The following is a 19,646-nucleotide window of genomic DNA, read 5'->3' as shown; positions in this document are numbered from 1 at the left end:
ATGATTCTAATCATTTCAGAGTTTAGGGTTTACTTGCTTGCCAAATCTTTGATTTGTGGGTGGCCTGGAATTACTCTTGTAATTCTTACAGATCCTAAGTTATAAAAAAAGTATGTGAAGAATTTTGCTCCTCTCCCTACTTTTCAAAGACAGCACAATTAGATTTCACTTTAGGATAAAGATAAATATGTATTTCATGTTGAAGGGTCAGAAGATGTCCTGGGTCTGGAATTTAAAGGAGACTTAAGAATAGGAACTATCACTCCAGAGTATTCTTAAAATTTCCTTGTTATGACTGACCAGTTCTGTGCTTGGAGTCATTAATCTTTCTCATGTTTTCTTGGCTGTAGCATATGCGAAACAGATGTTCACATCTGGAAAGTTTGTGCTGGGCTTCTTTGTTGAAATAAAATAGTTTAAATTGTAACAGAGATTGCTGGAGGAAAAAACAAAGCTTGTACTGTATTTTTCTCAATACATGAAACTTATTTGCCACATTATTACACTTTTGTCATATTCAACTTCTGTCAATATTTAAAGCATAGGGATGGAGATTAATGCACCTTTTATTAGATTTGTAAAAATTTCCTAAAGACTATTGTCCTTTATATAACTACTCTACAATTAGCTCTTCTGAATTTTAGCAGCCAGTTCCACTAACAATTTGTTCGACTGCTGAGTTAGGCAACTTTTTGCAGATCTCTATTCTACACCATTGAATTATGGATGTTTCTGGAAAATGTATGTACAATTAACTCTACTAAGAATAAATTATTGGACAAGTCAGTCAGACAATCAGAATAGAGCTGGAAGGGACCTTGGAGGTCTTCTAGTCCAGCCCCCTGCTCAAGCAGGAGACCTTATATCATTTCAAACAAGTGATTGTCTAATCTCTTCTTAAAAATCTCCAGTGATGAAGCAACCACAACTTCTGAAGGCAAACTGTTCCACTGATTAATTGTCCTCACTAATCAGTTTCTCCTTAATTCCAGGTTGCTTCTCTCCTTGATCAGTTGACATCCATTGTTTTTTATCCTGCTCTCTGGTGCGTTGGAAAATAAATTGACCCCCTTCCTCTTTGTGGCAGCCTCTCAAATCCTGGAATACTGCTATCATGCCCCACCTAGTCCTTTTTTTCTCTAGACTAGCCAAACCCAAATCCTACAACAGTTTTTCATATGTTTTAGTCTCCAGGCCTTTGATCATCTTAGTTTCACCAGCCTCAGCTGTGAACGCTTGAGTCCTTGGTATGCTTTGCCACAATCATGAACTCATATAGTTGTTTTTTAACAAGGTTGTGATTTGCTTAGGTTAGCTTTTACCACAATCTTTAATTTGGATATAATAGTAACTTCTCTTTCAGGGTTTCTGTAAGAAACTGTGGTTTCTCATAATGTACACACTTTTGACCAAGTATTAAATTAGCATGAAATAGGCAAATAATGTTCTTACGTTGTAAAACTTTGCCTCACTTCTTGGTCATCTCATGCTTACAATCTTCTTGGCATTCTTTTATGTCACTTTACATCTTTCATATCAATCCAGCCCTCTGCTACCATAATATTTCATCCCCTTGTGATCTCTATATTGGCATGTTTATTTCCCGATCCTCTCCAAACTACGTGTTTGATTGTATAACTCAGTACACTGCTGCCTATGATCTTTATTCTACCCTTTTCAGTTGCCCAAAGATTTTGCTGTGCTCATTTGAAAACAAACATTATTTTTTTTATATTCTTTGCTTCCCTGTATACTTAAAGAACACTTTGCAGTATTATTTTTCTGACTTCATTCAAAATCCCTCTTTAACATCTCTTTCCACAAAGACTTTGGCATAACCTGTTAGTATCATTCCCTATCTTGACTTAATCAATCAACAAAGATTAAGCAGTATATGTAATTGAAAATACCATTGTGCTATCTTAATTTTCTCCTTTTGGGGTGGTATCTCTCAGGTTCAATCTTAACTTGCATGATATATGGAGCTGTGAAAGGATTAGGCTTTATTTTAGATTGTTTTATATAGAGAGATTGTTACTCAGGAGATAAATAAATCAGTGGCTTACATGCATAGAAGAAAGTTGATAACACAACAATTTTGATGGGATTGTATCAGACTTGTGGATAACCCTATTATCAATGCAGAACGTTGTTGAAAAGATGCTCTTGCAGTAAGAGTCTAAAATTGCAGACATTTCCCACCACTGTTTGTTGCAAAAATCCTTATATAATCACAAGTAGCTTGCTTTGCTTGTTGATTGCTTCTGTATCTGAACATTTTGTTGTTATAGAAAAGATGGGATAAGAAACTATTGTAAAAGATACATTTTATGGGCATGTGACATTTCTCCAATAAATATTGGCAGATAGATGCAAAAGAATTTGAGGATCTGGCTCCGCTGACTTGCATGGTGCTTACGGAGCAGTAATCAACCTTGGGATTGGTTAGTGCTTTGAAGATACTCCCCCTGCCTTTTTAACTTTTAATTCATTCTATCCTTGTTTTACCCGGCTCCTTTTATTGAAATCTGGTATTTTTATGAAGTTTTTAATGTTTTTAATTGTAATCACCCAGAGTTGCTCTGAGAGATGGACAGTCTCTTAATTTGATAAATAAGATAATTAGTAATTAATATCTTTATAGATACAGAAAGCTCTTAGTTCTCATGAATGAAAACAAATATACCTGTCCCAGAATAATGTTGCAGCATCCAATCTGGTTGGTCACTGAGACAAAAGGTTTAGTCTTCTGAGCTTTTGGACTTGTGCTGGAGCCCATCCTCAGGGAACGTCTCTCTACCAGAATGTGGTGTACGTACACACACACAGACACACACACACACACACACACACACACACACACACACACACACTGTATGTATAATATATATATGTTTTTAAATAATGGAGTCTTCTGCTCTATTAACCTTTGCACATATTTTTATTGCTGAATTGAATATAAAATGAAGCAGCTGTGTGTGGGAGAGACATGTATTTGTTTTTGAATTATCTAGTATCTTGTCCATGCTTCAAGGGTTGAATGCTACAAGCTGCTGAGAGCTCACAAGAGGTGTTAAATCCCTTCCCCTCCCACTACATCCTGTGAAATCTGAATGCCAAGGGATCCCTTTCCATCAGTGTTCTGACATCCACTTCTCTAAACATTATGATCATGTACGGCTTTCTGTGAGCAGCATGGAAGAAAACAGCAATATGATTAAAAATGTTATAGATATTAAGATTGTTTCAGTAAAGAAGCCTGTTTCCAAAATGCTACATGTACTTTTTCGAGTCTATCATTCTGGTTAAGAGTATAAAAATATCTATCAACAGATTGTAAATCTAAATATATCTTCTGCCCATCCCAAGTAACAGGCACCAGTCCAACTCATTTTACCAGCTATGAGCACAAGGTATCCTCACCCTGTTATATTCTATCTCTGAATAAATCCAGATCAGATCAATTCTAGAAGAATAGATTAGGCAAACCATCCAAATGTTCTCTCTCCCTGCTTGGATTTGAGAACAGTGAAGGATGTTTTCTTCATGTTCCACTTTGTTTTTGTCATTTACTCCTCCTTAGCTTCAACAAATTTTAGAGGAAATGATGAAGCTAAACTGCAGAGGGATATAGAGATTGGTGAAACTATCTATATTGAAAATACTTCTATTCAATAAGTGTTTATTGAAATATGTAAAAGGAGTTGATGGAAATCAGTTATCTGAAAAGAATGATTTGTATGGCTTTTAATCTTGAAAAATCCAGATGTTTTCTATAAAGCATTTCTTTCTGAAAACAATTTTAATTGTTTTGGTACTTGGTGCTTCCTGGGTTTCTTTTCTTTTTTGAGAAGGAAAACCCACTTTTAATGTCAAAGATGTTGTGGATTCCTTCATGGTAGTAATTATTTCTGTTGTCTGAAATAAATTCAGTGACAAAAGAGTACTTATCTATACACATTCCATGAGTAAGTGAATTTGTGTATATTGATTAAAACAGCCCCTATGTACAATTATTATTTTCTTCTAGGGGTGAGAGCCCATTGAAACCCCAGTAAAATGATCCTATAAGATGGCAACAAACTGCTCCTTCCAATTCTCTTCTCACACAAACCTGTTCAAAAAATAAAATAAATAAATAAATAAAAGTTCAAAACAGATCAAAAAGATTTTTTTTAATGTATTCTTTCCTCCTGTCCCTCATTATTTCTGTTCAGGTGGAGAAATCCATTTTTCATGGTTGAAGAAACCATTGGTTTCAGTCAAAACAGCCACTCTCTTTTGTTATCAGAATGACAGGCTTCATCAGGCAAGTGGTGTCATGTCACCCAATCAAGGACTTGGCAAAAAAATTATAGAACTCCTGATTTTCCACAGCTAAATTCTGGATTTAACAGAAGTGTGATATATCCAGCTTGGCTAAATAAAAATCATTAGTGCAGATAAGAAGGAAGCCATAGAGACATTTGATTGTGTTAAGTACCTCTTATACATATGGGAGCTCAAACACATAGCTTTTTCTTCTGACTTATTAACAAACTGTTTAGTGTTGGTAGCCTTGAACACTTAGGTTGTCAAGCATTTATATGACTGTCAGTTTTAACCTCAGTACCACCAGTCCTTTGTGTTTCACACCTGGACGTGGTCAAGGCTGGGGCTCCCAAGAGCCCTTTGTCTTTGCGCCACAGATGTGTTTATGGTGCATCCACTGGACATGCAATGAAACCTTCAGCTGTGAAGATGCTATTGGTGGGGCTGGTCCTTTCCATTTCTCTCCTAAGCTATTTCTGTATTTCTTTCATCACCCCAGGCAACGAACTATTTTGTGGTCAATAGTATGAGGGGACTATTTGATTTTCCATATTTTATGTATTTCATCTTGCAATAACTTGAGTTCTCCAAGGATCCATGTCTCACAATTTGGAACTGTTATTTTACTTAAATCAGAAACTTACTGGCAAATGTCCATTTTCTTTAAACAGAAAGAGCTGAGTTAAAGAACTAACCTATATGTATTATTTCTTTTTCAAGATAATTCCTCTCCTTTCCAATGTGAAAAAATATCTTGATGGGAAGCTGAAAACAGATGGTGAGCAGCTGAAGTACATAAGTGTGTTGTTCAAAATAAGCATTTAGGCTGGGGAGGTGACAAGCCATATTTACTTTCTTATCCACTCAGTAATACCTTCTTTTAGTTGTTTTAAAATACCGTATTTTTTGGAGTATAAGACGTACCTTTTTCCCCCCAAAAAAGAGGATGAAAATCTGGGTGGGTCTTATACTCTGAATGTAGCCCTACCCAGCCTCGCAAATGGAGATTTCAGAGGCTGAAAGAAGCCTCTGAAAGAAGCTTCAGAAAAAAAGTCTTAGAAATGAAGCTTCAGAAAAAAAGCCTCCAAACAGAGTTTCAGAAAAAAAGCCTCTGAAAGGCTTTTATCTAAAATAATATGGCAAGCAACAAAAGAAGAATCAGTAAAGGTTCTAACCAAACTATGCTAACAAATCTGGAGAATGACACAATAACCAACAGATCGGAAGAGGTTAATCTACATACCAATACCAAAGAAAGGAGATTGAACAGAATACAAATAGTCCTTCAGAATAAAAGCCTCTGAAGAAGCTTCAGGGAAAAAAAGCCTTTTTTTCTGAAGCTCTGTTTCGGAGGCTTTCAGAGGCAGAAAAAAAAGTTTTTTCTGAAACAGTTTCAGAAGTTTCAGAGGCAGAAAAAAAAAGCAAGGCACGGGCTCACAACCAATGAACCTGTTGCTAAAATTCACCTCTGGGAACAGCTGATTGGGGGTATTCAGGGAGGCCGATCCAACCACCAGTCAGCTTTTTTCTTATTTTCCTATTTTCCTCCCCAAAAACTAAGGTGCGTCTTATACTCCGGTGCATCTTATACTCTGAAAAATACGGTACTTAACACATCAACTACCTGGGAAACACAACAGATTGATGTTGTGGTATGAAGGGTCCTTATAATGTTGAAAAAGCAACACAAATGTCTAGCCTTTTTCAGACTCTAAGTGAATCTTCTGTTCTCTTTTCCTAAATTGTCTTCCTGGAATATCTTGCCTTAAAATATAATTTATTATATTAGGATAGTTGCATGTTTTTTTTAAAGAAAAATTTTTAAATGAACTGGTAACAATAGGTTAATAAGAAAATTTCTCTTTGGAATTCAAAGTGAAGTCTGTGACTTGCTTTGAATTTCAACATTGCAATCATGTGAGGGTTTTTTTCTTTTTGTATTAAAGCATAGTCCCTCTGACCACCAGCTTAGAAACCTGTAGTCTCCCTGCATTCTGTTTTACTAGAAGTGAAGTGAGTAAAGCACTGCAATTAGAAGCCTGAGAACATGGAATATGCATAATATGCATAAAATGGAGAAATTCATGTTCGTTAAAATCGTTGAGTAGATTTGTTTTTATGTGTCATTTTCATTTTCAGGTTAATTTGAGGTGCCCCCTCTTTTAGAATACAGATTTAGAAATTGCTTTTCCAGAGTATGATTCAGTATTATATATCTATTAGTAAATAAAGAGCAACAGAGGTAGACTTAAAACTGTTGTAGTAATTTATATACTCTGGATTAGCATAAGAAAGTTATTGAGCTGTTCATTGTGGCTTGATAATAGTAGGTGTTAATCGGTTCATTAATGCTAGAATGGCATGTTGTCTTCAAACAATTATTTTGTGAATGGCCACTATTATTAAACTAATTATTCATCCTGCAATCCATTTCTCTCAGAGTTCACTTATAAATCTTCTTGCCCTGAATCCTAGCCGTGAATTTAAGAGGGTAGATTAAAAATAGTCAACCTTAATTTATCTCCTGCTGCCCCCTGAATAAAGTAGGCTTCTCTTGCTTATGCTATAGTAAGAGAAGGATCTATTATTTTCCTGCCTTGCTTTTTATACTAGTAGAACTAAATTATAGTTCTTGCCCAAGTACTTGAAATAAAGAAGTCCTGAAGTTGAGCTCAACTTTTTATTATTATTATTATTTTAAAAAGTTTTTTTATTAAACAAACATTAAAAACATTGGACATAGTGTGACCATCCCAGTGTTGTCATATCCATACATATTTTTACATAACAACAAATATAATTACTATTTAACATACATTACTATTTTGTTTTTTTATAGATATCCCTTGCCCTCATTTACATAATTGTCTAAATATTATCCAGTATCCATTTTACAAACCCGAATTCTTTTTTGTTCCACTTTTTTTGTTTTGTTTTCTCCTTTCCAACCATTGGTATACTTTGTTCCAAATTTTATAGTATTCTGTCTCGTCCTTGTTTTTGAGTTCTAGTGTCAGCTTATCCATTTCTGCATGTCAAGATTTTCTTTATTATTTCTTCTTCCGGGGGAGTTTCTTCCTTTTTCCAGTATTGCGCATAAACCAGCCTTGCTGCTGTATTAAGTATATCAATTCTTTCCTATATTTCTCTTTTGTGATTCCTAATAGGAATAATTCAGGCTTCAGATCTATGTTTTGGTCTAATATCTCCTCCAACTATATCTTAATCTGGCGCCAAAACTCCCTGACTTTCTTACATAACCACCACATGTGATAGAAAGATCCTGACACTAAATTACATTTCCAACATTGTGGTCATAAGTTCCTGTTCATCTTTGCTAATCTTGTGGGCGGGAGGTGCCACCTGTAAAACATTTTATATAAATTTTCTTTGTAAGCGGTTGCTAATGTTAGTTTTCTGTTTCTCTCCCATAGATCCTGCCAACTATCCGTATCAATATTATAACCAAAATTTTGGGCCCATCTTACCATAGTTTCCTTCACTTGTTCTTCGGCCATTTTATATTCTAATAGGTTGAGCTCAACTTCTGAGGTCTAGCATAGCCCTCACTTATGAGGGCATTTGGGACCAGCAGCTCTGTTGCTAGGTGGTACAGTAATAAAATGAAACATCACATAAATCCGTTGTAAATGCATGCCAAACACACGAATCACAACTATGTGACCACAGAGATGCAGTGATGGCCTCAAATTGGATTTGATTTAAATTCTCCTGCAGTGTAACTTTGAACAGTCTGAATAAATGGTCAGTAAGCAAGGACTAAATGCACTTGAACACATCCGTGCAGCTTTCTTGGCAGTTGTAGGGATGGGTTTTGCCATTGTTTCTTCTGGTTTTGATTTGATTTGACTTTCCAGTCCATAATCCTGAAACCCCCTGGTGGTTTCCCAGAAAAAAATTCTAACGAAGTCTACCCTTGTTAGTTTTTGTATCCAGACAAAGGTCTGCCAGGTGCTGCAGTCTGCATTCAAATCATTTAAATACATGGAATTGTATGTTAGAATTCTGTTTCACAGTTGTGTATGCACCTATAGAATATGAATCTTGCCCAACAAGCTCTTTTTTTAAAGGAGCAGTACAGTAGCTCTTGATTCTATTAATGTTCATCCACATTAATAGAATTAATTTTTCTGCATTGAATGGAATGATAGGGAACTTTGTGAATAACGTTCTCAAGTTCTTAATGCATAATGTTAAGCAGAAAACATAAAGGGTATCAGTGGCAGTTGTCCTAATACAGGGGAGGGCAAACATCTGGGTTGGGGGGGCCACAACTCATCAGTTGGTGGGCTGCAGGAGATTTTCCAGTGGCATCATTGGAAAGGGTGGGATTCAAAACATTGACCCCGCATGTGGCCAACAGTCAATGGGTTGAGCATCTCTCCTAATGTGTTATAAAAGAGACCTTTTCCACTGTGGTTTTGTAAATAACAGGTTGCTTCATATCTTTTGTCTATTATGTGACAAAACTTTTTAATGCAGAACTGCTATCATGTCTATTACTATTGGAGAGAACCCAAACCACCACCACCCCTTCATTTGCTGTTTTACTTCTTCTCAGAAATAGGGTCTGCCAACTTTGGCAGAATGTGTGACTTAAGCAGGTGTTTTGAATTTTCACGGGGTTTTTAGGTGAAGGACAGTAAAAGTCAGCACTGTATACAGAAGAGTTCTTTTGCTAGTTAAGATCCTCACCTATTTTCGCACTCTTGACACTTCTTCCTATTTTTTAAATCCAATGAACAGATTGCCAACAGAAATTGTACAATAGTACTTTGTTTATTTGTTTGTTTAACTTCTATGCTACTCATCTCACCAAGGCAAATCTAGGCAGCTTACAGTCTTTCAATAAAATGTCATGTAAAACATTAAAACAATAAAAGACCATACATTTAAAATTCAGTTAAAATTCTTTTGTATTTGCATTTTGGTCATTCATTGAAATCCTGAGATTCCATTTTTCTTGACTTTGGGTCTTCCATTTTCCTGGCTAAGCAGTTCTTGTTTCTCTCTGGAGAAATTTTCCTGATATAGCAACCAAAATATCTCAGGTTGCTAATAAATGCCTTCTTTAACTTTAATAGAAAGCACAATTGCTTTCTTATCTGCTTTTGCTGTATTACCCATTCTTAAAGTTATATTAGTTCATGATTCTGGGATGACCTCATGTTCTAGATCAGGAGTCCCCAACGCCCAGGCTGTGGCCCACTACTGGGCCGTGAGCCATTTGGAACCAGTCCGTAGAAGCACCAGGCAAGTGAACAGGCACATTCTCACTTGCGTGCTTGCTGACTGCTCATGCAGAACCATCCCCTCCTCTCCCCCGGTCCACAAATCTAGAAAGGTTGTGGAACTCTGTTCTAGATAAGTTGTCCATTAAACCTAAAGTAATAACACAAGGACAAGAACATCTCCATATCAACGTTTTCTTGACTATCAATTGTATAGGAGTTTCTAGAAAGCTACAAAACTTTATGGTTATTGATTGATTATTGACTTCCACATACTTTATGTATGCATCTATACTGTAATCATAAAGGATTTTGCACACATTAGCTTTTTGGCAGGCAAAAGCTTTTCAAACCTGAGATTTTAACACTCGTGGTAGGCAAAAGAAGACCAAGTTTGGAAATTGAGATAGCAGTGATTTAAACTCTGATTGAATAATCTGTTCTGGACTTTGGTATGAATGTAATGATGAATTCTTTTTATTGTGATTTTTTGTAATATTGTATTAAAGAGTTCAAACAGAGTGGGATATTGGGATTGTGAAGTTTCCGAAAAATGCCCTAATTAATTCATGAGCCATAATTCATGAGCAGGAGGGAGGGAATCTTAATTCATGATTCCCTCCCTCCTGCTCATGGCAACTTGAAAACTTTGCAAGTTGACAGGGATACTCAAACAGACTAATTGTTTTAAAACAAATTAATTAGTCAACAGTCCTGATCAAACATTGCATTAGTTGGTAGAGATGCAGAAATCTGTAAAACCAAGAAATTGGCTACTACATGGAAACATTTCTTTATCTTACCATAATTCCATCAGGCTAGTATGTATGCAGTACGTATTATTGCAGAAGAGTTATGGCTTGCAAGTGTATCTTATTCTAATTAAATTAGAATTAGAAGTAAGGTCTAGTGTTCTAGGAAGAAATATCTTTTCCTGTATAGTTACTAAATAAACATTTAACTTGTTTATAAATACCAATAAAGACTACAATTTCCACCCATACTAAAATATGATTAAACCTCTCTCTTTGCATTCAAATTCAAATTTTGGTTTATTCTTATTCGTAGTTTCTGTGCAGGTTGTTGTGTAGAATTTTGAATGATAGTTACTAATGACAAGAAATAGAATCTATAACTTCATGTCTAAACTTCTGATTGGGTGATCCAGTCTGTCTGCTAGTGAGTATTGCTGAATTCCAACATTGTGCCAAGTGTTGAAGGTTGGTTGCAATGTGACTAACTGCTAAGATTTCCTGTGGGCCTTTTCACACCCAATGCTGAAAAAGCAGGTGGTTTGAAGTGAGGGCTCCCTCTGGGGTTTCACACTCCATGCACAACATGCAAAAGTGAAAGACAACCATCCGTTCTGTCCATCCTGAGTTCCCCCCTTAACAATGGGGGAACAGGGAGGGGGCAGAGAAGTTGAACACAGATGGATATGTTGGAAATCTGTCAATATAAGGAGATGCTGTACAGGGTCCCAGATTGCTTGGGAAGTAATTAAATGAGACAGACAACCATTTGTTTATTGAACAAATAATGCGTGGGTGTGTTTAAGCAGATAAGGAGCATACATTTTGATAGGCAACAGTATAAGAATACTTCTTGCAACAGGTTGGTTAGCACAATGGATTTGGCATGATCAAAATAGCTACAGGTGTTAGGTCCTTTTGTCATTTTAGAAATAAATGTTTCAGTTGAATTCTTCACAGTTTCAAATACAATTCTAGATTCCTTTACTTTATTGTAAGTATAAAATACCAGTATTCTCTTCTGTGTTTTGTAAAGAATGCTTTATAGATAAATACTCCTTTGCCAGCCTGTTATACTCTTCATAACCACCTGAGAGTAATTCCCTCCTTTATTCTATCTTAACATCTCTAATATAATATTGAATTGGGAATGTTCGAAATTAACCTTATTGTTAGTAACCTGGATCTATGGAAACATTTAGTTTGTTTCCATCCATTTATGATGTTTTCCTATTTGGCAATAGGAGGAAATAGATCATTGTTTTTTTAAACTGTCTTTTGAACTCATTGGGACACTTTTTATTAACAGACTTACATATGATTATGTTGTTAAGAGCCTTGCACATAGATATGCTAGAAATGGTGGATTTGTTGGATGCTATTGAAATTCATCTAACTGCAGACTACATTCATTTCTATAAGGTGAATTCTAATAATTTTCATCAAGTTGGTCTGCCTATATATTCCATTAACTAAGAAAGGACCATGACTAGTGAATCCTGCTGATCGGGGGGTGGACTAGATGAGCTTCAATGGCCCGCCCAGTTTTATATTCTGTACTGTGTTTGACCTGAACCAATTAGTTGAACTTAGTCTCTTTGCCTTTGTTATTCTCTCTCTCTCTCTCTCTCTCTCTTACATGGAGACAGAGAGAGACATACACACTGGCTTGGAGATCAGATTCCTCAAAGAGTTGTTATGTAAAGATTATTGAAATATAATGTATAGAAGTGTTTTGAACTTTCTGAAGCACTGTATAAAAAATTAATATGATTCAAACTTGCTTTTTTTCTGTGCCCTACTTTTGTATTTTTTGCCAAGACTCCCCAGAATATCCATTTCAGGCAGAGGGTTTTTTTTTTACTGTATTCTTGTGTTTTTTCCCCCCCACATTCCACTTTAGTTGCTGGTGAGAAGAGAATATCAGTAATGCCAGGATCCCCTGTGGAAGTCAAGATACAGTCAAGATCTTCTCCATCCAGCATGCCACCGTTACCACCTATCAACCCCAGTGGCCCCCGGCCTGTTTCGTTTACCCCAGCAGCATGTAAGAAAGTTGTATTTGAGACCATTATCCCCAAATGTCTTTTTTGTTTTTTTCTATGAAAATAAATGCTTTTAAGAAACTTACTACAGGCCTTTTCATTTTAATGCCTACAACTGTCAAATGTCAAAAATGGCAAGATGACAGATGCAGTGTTGCAATCCATGCTCTGCCCCATGTATATGACTGCAGATGTTGATCTCTCCCACCACAAATACTGATGGCCAGAGGTTGGAAAGAGCTTTTTGAAATTGTCTTTTTATTTTTAATCAATAATGAGTAGAAACATTTTTCTCCAGCGAAATAACTTTGGGGAAAAGGCCATGCCTTTGTGTCATTTTGTCATACTCATTGCCTGGAGAAAGGGACAGTAAGAAGATCAGTAGAAGGTTTTCTACTGGTGACATTCAGATATGAGATATTTCATCATTTTTGGAGGACAGAACTCATAATTGTCAAATAATAAATTTCCCCAAACTAAGTAAAAGTAAAGTAACTTTTGTGTGTGTTTAATTTTGAACTAAATGAGCATTGGTTCATATAGTCAAGCATTGCTAATTCTAAGAACAGGTAGTTCTCACATGATGACTAAAATCTCAAGTGCTGATCTTGCTCCCCACCCCATCAGGCCTAGGAGGACCAGACCTGCTCCCCGCCTCACCTGGCCCAGGAGTCCTCATCCAGTTACAGATCCCACCAGTGTGTTCCAACCTTCATTCTTTTTGGCAGCTGCTGACAGGTGGCTTCTGATCCATTCTCCATTCACCATTTTTCAGAATACTCCTTCTAGCTTTCTTAATGTTCACAGGAATGGCACCCACCCTTGCAATGTTTTGGAAGCCTTCCAAAAAACCATGAGAATGGTGTCCACTCTTGCAGTACTTTGGAAGCCTTCTAAACAATTGTGAGAATAGCATCCTCTGAGAAGGAAACTTTTGAAGCACTGCAAGAGCAGATGCCATTCTAGGCATCACTTGGAAAGCTAGACGAAGCTTTCTGAATGAATGGGAGAAGATACAGAAGCCCTCTGTCATCAGACAGAAGCTGCCTGTCAGAAGCTGCAGAAAAAGAGTGAAAGTAATTGGGGTGCTTCATATGCTGAGGCCTCTCAGGCCTGATCAGATGGGGAGCAATCACAGGTTTCTGTGGCAGCGGGCAGGTTTGTGCATGTTGGTGAGCTGGGCACCTAGTTGATGGAGGAAGAGATAAATGAGTGGGGTGTTGCAGCAGCCCTGCAATTGTAAGGGCAGGTTGGACTGACAAGCACCCAAATTTTCATCACGTCACTGTGAGTACAGTGTCACAGTCAGAGTAGCCTTAAATTTGGCCAGAGAATAAGTCCCTTCATTCAGCACTGTTACAGTTTTGAATGATTGCTGAACAAATGGTCATTAGTGAGGACTATCTGTACTTGGTATTGTCCAGGGTCTTAGGGAAAAAAATTCTTAAGCATTTGGCTAATTAGAGACCAAGAATTCTAAATCCTGGAATTTCATATGTTCCTACCATTATTGAGCTAAGGTATCCTGTCGAAAAGGTTTATTTTAAAATGTTAAATGTGACACACATACACACCCCAGATTGTCTTCCTTACAATACATTTGTCCCGCCATCTCAGAAGCTTTTTGCAGCTCATTGGTGAATATAGCATATTTCTTCTTCATCGTGCATCTTCATTTCCTCACTGTAGTATCTAACGGGATGAATCATTCCCCCCCGACTTTGAATGGAGCCCCGTCACCTCCCCAGAGGTTCAGCAATGGTCCTGCGTCATCTTCCTCATCTTCATTGACGAATCAACAGCTCCCAGCTACCTGTGGGGCTCGTCAGCTGAGCAAACTGAAACGCTTTCTTACCACCCTTCAACAGTTTGGCAATGATATTTCACCAGAAATTGGAGAAAAAGTCCGGACTCTTGTTTTGGCACTAGTGGTGAGTATTAAAGCACCAAAGTCAGCCCAAACTGCAGAAACAGTGGATTTATGTTTGGTTATGGCAGTGTTTGTCAACCTCAGCTACTTTAAAAGGAGGAGACTGCAACTCCCAGAATTCCCAGCCAGCAGACTAGCTGGAGAATTCTGGGAGTTGAAATCCACGCATCTTAAAGTAGCTGAGGTTGTCAAGCACTAAATTATGGCATTAGGGTTGGTAGGAAACTATTGTGGCTTACTTATATTACCAACTCTGCTCTATTATTTATCTTTGCAATTTTGAGGTGTTCGGTTTCCAATAACTGCTGTTATCATTTGGAGCATGGTGAAACCTGGGTTTGCAGCAATATAGTGCCAGCAGTGGGATCTGGTTGCTAAAAATGCCAATGACTCTTGGCCTCCTTTCATAAAATCGTAATGTATAGATCTGTACTGTGTTGGCAGGCTCTTGCATCTCGATCCCAGTGATCCAAATCACTGTAACTAATCATAGTTCAGGGTGTCATGTTTAAAGATAGACATTAACAAATTGTAGTATGTCTAGAAAATTATAAGAAGGAATGAGAATAAATTGGAAAACAAGACTTATGAGAATTATAGAAAGAGCAAAGTATATTCAGCCTGCAAGAGAGAAGATAAAGGAGACATTTGGTAGAAGTTAAAAACATGTAAAAGATGAAAATGGAACGGATTTGTTTTATTCTTTGACACTTCAGAGGACAGGTTCAGAAATTGCAAGGAGGCAGATTTTAGTTAAGCATTAGGATAAGGGGTTTTTTTTAATGATAAAACTTTTTTCTTTAAGGTTGCAGAATAGAAAGTTTCCCTTTGTGGGAAGTATTAAAGGCGGAGGTCAGACTTATCCATTTTTTAGGAAATTTTATAGTTGTATCCAATTTTGAGAAGTAAGTTGGTCTAGAACAGGGGTGTCACACTCAAAGCCTGCGGGGCCACCCTGGAAACAGTGAAGGACTGGCCTACGGTGCCTCTGCCAGTGAAAATGGAGCTCACAAGGGCTGCGGGCAGCCCTCCCGAGCTCTGTTTTCGCTGGCAGAGTTCTCAGGCCACCACAGGTACCAACATGAGTGATGGCCATGCCCACCCTGGCCATGCCTACACCGTCCTCCTGAGATCAGACACAACTCTGATGCGGCCCTCAATGAAATTGAGTTTGACACTCCTGGTCTAGAAGATCCCATAATGTACTTTGCAGCCCTACGATTCTGTCTTTAGCTTTTACTTTATATCCAGTTGATTTTTTTTTAAATCCTGAGGTTAAGTATAATTTGTATTTTCAGATGAAAATGTTTTGTTACTTAACAGTGATGAGGGTGATAAAGGTTACTAGTTCTTCCATAAAATATGTAAATCTAGCTTCTGATGCAAATATAGGTTCAGGAAAATAAATTTAAAAACAGGGGGGACTACAGATAGACGTCACTTAACAACTATTCTGCTTAGCAACTGTTTGACGTTACCATGGCACTGGAAAGGCGATTTTATGACTGGTCCTGGCATTTATGACTGTTACAGCATCCCTATAGTCGTCTGATCAGGATTAGGGTACTGCAAGACTGTGGGCATTTACAACGATCTTAGCGTTCCAGATGATCACTATTTGCATGCTTCAAAGTTGACTCCCAACAAGCAGAGCCAGTGGAGAAGCTGGCAATATAATTGCAAGTCAAGGTCACATGAAGTTTTATTTAATGATCACAGCAGGAATGAAGTCATAAGTATATTATGGTCATGTGTTGATAAACAAACAGAGTTGCCATTTGTCATTTAATTCTGATCAATTTCCTTTCTTTTTGCAGAATTCAACAGTGACAATAGAGGAATTTCATTGCAAGCTTCAGGAGGCTACAAATTTTCCTTTGCGTCCATTTGTAATTCCATTCCTAAAGGTAATTATTGTACCCTGTTGGTAAATTTTCATGACACATTAGAATGATTTTATAATATCTCCCAAAGGATGCTTATGCACTCTCTCTCTCTGTCTCTCTCTGTCTCTCTGTCTCTCGCTCTCGCTCACATACACACACACCTACGACCTTACTGTCTTCAACAGAACCTGTTTTAACAAGTAAACAGGAAAATGTTCACGAGATCTGATTTCTTTGTGGCAAATCAAAACATAAGCTAAATAAATTATATTATTATATAAATTATATATTTTGTTATGGCTGAATTAGTAGTGTTCCCCTAAGTTTTGTTGTTGCTTGATTTGAGAAGATTTGAAATTGCAGAGATAATAAAAAGGTTTGCCACAATTTTATATAACAAAATTAGGAAAAAAAGGAAATGTCCTCTGGATAGCCATTGCTAAAATGATAGAAAAGTGTTTTCTTGCTCTGAGCCAGATTTTGTTCAGCTTAGTCAAAATCACTGGCAGAAAAATTATAGTGGAATCTGTAAACTAAATGTGTTAGACTGTTCTAAATCATAATCTTCTAATGTGTTATAAAAACTAGTGTTGCAGAGGAAGCATTTGCAAAGATTGGATGAAGGTTAATATTTTTAAAAACTGATAGTTAATGAAAAAAGTGAGAATTGCCACATCCCCAGAAAGATTCATTAGAAAATATAAAAAATCAGTTTCTTCTAGATCCCTGATATGAGGACAAAATAAGGAGGCTTTTGAGAAGAGACTGGACAGCCACTTGTCTGAAACGGTCTAGGGTCTCCTGTTTGAGCAGTGGGTTGGACTATAAGACTTCCAAGATTCTTTCCAACTCTGTTATTCTTTTATTCTGTTCTGTTAATCCTCTCCATTAAAGCCAAATAATTGATTGTGCCCAGATCAAAAAATAAATTATGTATCTACTTTTTGCCTGCAATATTTCACCGGGTGTCACTTTTCTTATCTAAGTTAAGGAGCGGTCAATGCATATGTTTTCCTTTCCCCCCCAATGTACAGATGATTCGTGTATATTGAAATATGGAATATTATTGCATGCTCAATACCGATTTGAGTTCTGGTTCCTTACTTATTTCAGCATTGTTCCCATTTCTTACATAGGATCATGGCTGAACATACTATACTCCTGCACATTTCTCCTTTAAGGAAAGCAGAAAAGGAAAACAAACTGAAATTCAAACTTCTCTTGTATCTGATAAGGTTGTTCATTGGAGCCTATTTGGTCATCTGTCCCCAAGGAACAGAATATCTTGTTTATTTTTCCATAGAGCTACGTGAGGTTTAGCCTCTTTCTCCAAGCCATCCTGTCTAGAACAGGATGGCTGCTAATTATCATTCAATTGATGACAAGTGTTATCTGTGCTAATGGAAGTCACATTATTTTGTCATAGTAGTCCTTAGGAAGATTAATACCATTTATAGCTGAATGTTGCTTGTATTCAGAGAACCTCTGTTTCAAACACTTGGCTTGCTGTTTTACCTAAAGCAGGGGTCTGCAACCTTAAATACTCAAAGAGCCATTTAGACCCGTTTCCCACAGAAAAGAAAACACTGGGAGCCACAGAACCTGGATGGGCATGGCCAACTCAATGTCACTCACTTCTACCAGTCACATGACCCCCCCTAGCCACGCCTACCCAGCAGGTCATTAGGGCAGAGAACCCGTGTTTAAAAAAACACCGGGAACCACAAAATCCTTTTGACATCTCTCTCTCTCCCCTCCCTCCCCTCTCCCTCCCTCTCTGTATCTCTCTATGTCTCTCTCTCTCTCGCCCTCTCTCTGTATCTCTCTGTCTCTGCCCTGGCCGCTTCTCCATCCCCCACTCTCACCCTTACCTTCTCAGGCCAGGCGAGGAGTGACGGGGAGGGCAAGGGGTGGGGCCAGCCAGTGGTGGGATCACCTGACAGGGAGCCACAGCAGAGGGTCCAAAGAGCCTCATGCAGCTCCGGAGCCGCAGGTTGCTGACCCCTGACCTAAAGAGTAACATCAACTTCTCCATAGCTTCAGAACCTAAATGGGTAACTGTACCATTGTTTTGTAGGCCAACCTTCCTCTCCTCCAGAGGGAATTATTGCACTGTGCTCGAGCCGCCAAGCAAACCCCTTCTCAGTACTTGGCCCAACATGAGCATATTCTGCTGAATACAAACACAGCATCCCCAGCTGACTCTTCAGAATTGCTAATGGAAGTAAATGGAAATGGAAAGAGGCATAGTCCAGACAGGTAAGAGGATTCAAGTAACTCAGAAATCGGCCACTGGAGATATCAAGGTATACAGAGCCACTTGTTGAGATGAGCAGCTATAAAAATAAAACAAATAAAAAATCCTTATGCTTTCTTTTGGAAGGTTTTTTTTCCCCCTATGTCCTCTCTTAAAAGCTTGTTGCTATATGTTTAGAAGTCCACCACTTGCCCACCACTTCTCTCCTCCTTTTCTGTTACCTTTTTCAGAAAAAAGGAAGTAGTGAGAAAGGAAAAATAATGGGAAGAAAAAAAATGCTTAAAGCTTGGTAAGAGTTGGGAATTAAGATCTGGAGATAAACCAAATGTCCCAATGAGAGAATGGGACCTATAAGATGGGAATGGTGGAAATGAATATGTATGCAGAAGACATGCACTGAAAACCATAATTTTTTTTTTTTTTAAAGACAGAAAAATCCAGGTGCCGATGGGGAAATTTTTATCAGGCCGAACATATTTTAGATAGACAGTTTTTAGCTAGATTATGTAAATGCCCTTATCTACAAGACACCATATTGTCTAGAGATCATGAAACTTTCTATATAAGCATTTTATCTGCTCTGAGGAGAGGATTTTTCATCAGTATAAACACAGGCCTCTCTGTACAGTTTTCTAAATAAAAAATATATATTTTTGATAATTATAATTAAACCAATTTATCTTAAGTGATTTAATCAGTGGGTTAATTGGTTATTCTAGTGTTTCACTTTTATTGTTGAACAATGTGAATATGTATTAGTGTTTTCCTGAGACTATACATCTTTTTTTGGACTTTTAAAAATACCAGAATAAGCAATATATGTTAAACATACGTTACAAGCTTTTGATACTATAATAAATTTAATGCAGTGGTGGTTTTCTGATTATTATTTTTTTACTGTTAGTCATTGTAACCAAGTAACACCTGAGTTGATAATTTTGACCCATTTGTTGTAAATAGCCATCTCATAGTATACTGCACAAGTAAGACCACACTAGGAATACTGAATCCAGTTCTGGTCACCACGATACAAAACAGACGTATTGTGTCTCTAGAAAATGTGCAGAGAAGAGCAGCAGAAATTATAAGAGGTATGGTATATTTAGCCTAATGAAGAGAAGGCTCAGGGGTGACATGTTAGCCATCTTCCAATACTTGGAGGGCTTTCACAGAGAAGAGGGGGTTGATTTATTTTCCAAAGCATCTGAGGACA

At 37.4% G+C, this 19,646-nt stretch overlaps 1 protein-coding gene across 4 annotated transcripts in view; it reads left to right on the top strand.

Annotated features, from left to right (window-relative positions):
* Positions 1-19,646, top strand: part of CBFA2T2 (CBFA2/RUNX1 partner transcriptional co-repressor 2) — an 81,971-nt gene that overhangs the window by 47,884 nt on the left and 14,441 nt on the right. For all 4 annotated transcript variants that reach the window (XM_034414050.3, XM_034414049.3, XM_087889232.1 and 1 more), the window contains exons 2-5: positions 12,219-12,362; positions 14,050-14,291; positions 16,108-16,197; positions 18,254-18,435. In XM_034414050.3, the coding sequence (XP_034269941.1) occupies positions 12,219-12,362; positions 14,050-14,291; positions 16,108-16,197; positions 18,254-18,435 (658 nt within the window). The remainder of the gene's footprint in view (positions 1-12,218; positions 12,363-14,049; positions 14,292-16,107; positions 16,198-18,253; positions 18,436-19,646) is intronic.

Source organism: Pantherophis guttatus, chromosome 3 (assembly GCF_059756535.1).
Source record: "Pantherophis guttatus breed Tessera chromosome 3, ASM5975653v1, whole genome shotgun sequence".
Taxonomy (NCBI): Eukaryota; Metazoa; Chordata; class Lepidosauria; order Squamata; family Colubridae; genus Pantherophis; species Pantherophis guttatus.
This window is presented reverse-complemented; position numbering and strand designations above follow the sequence as displayed.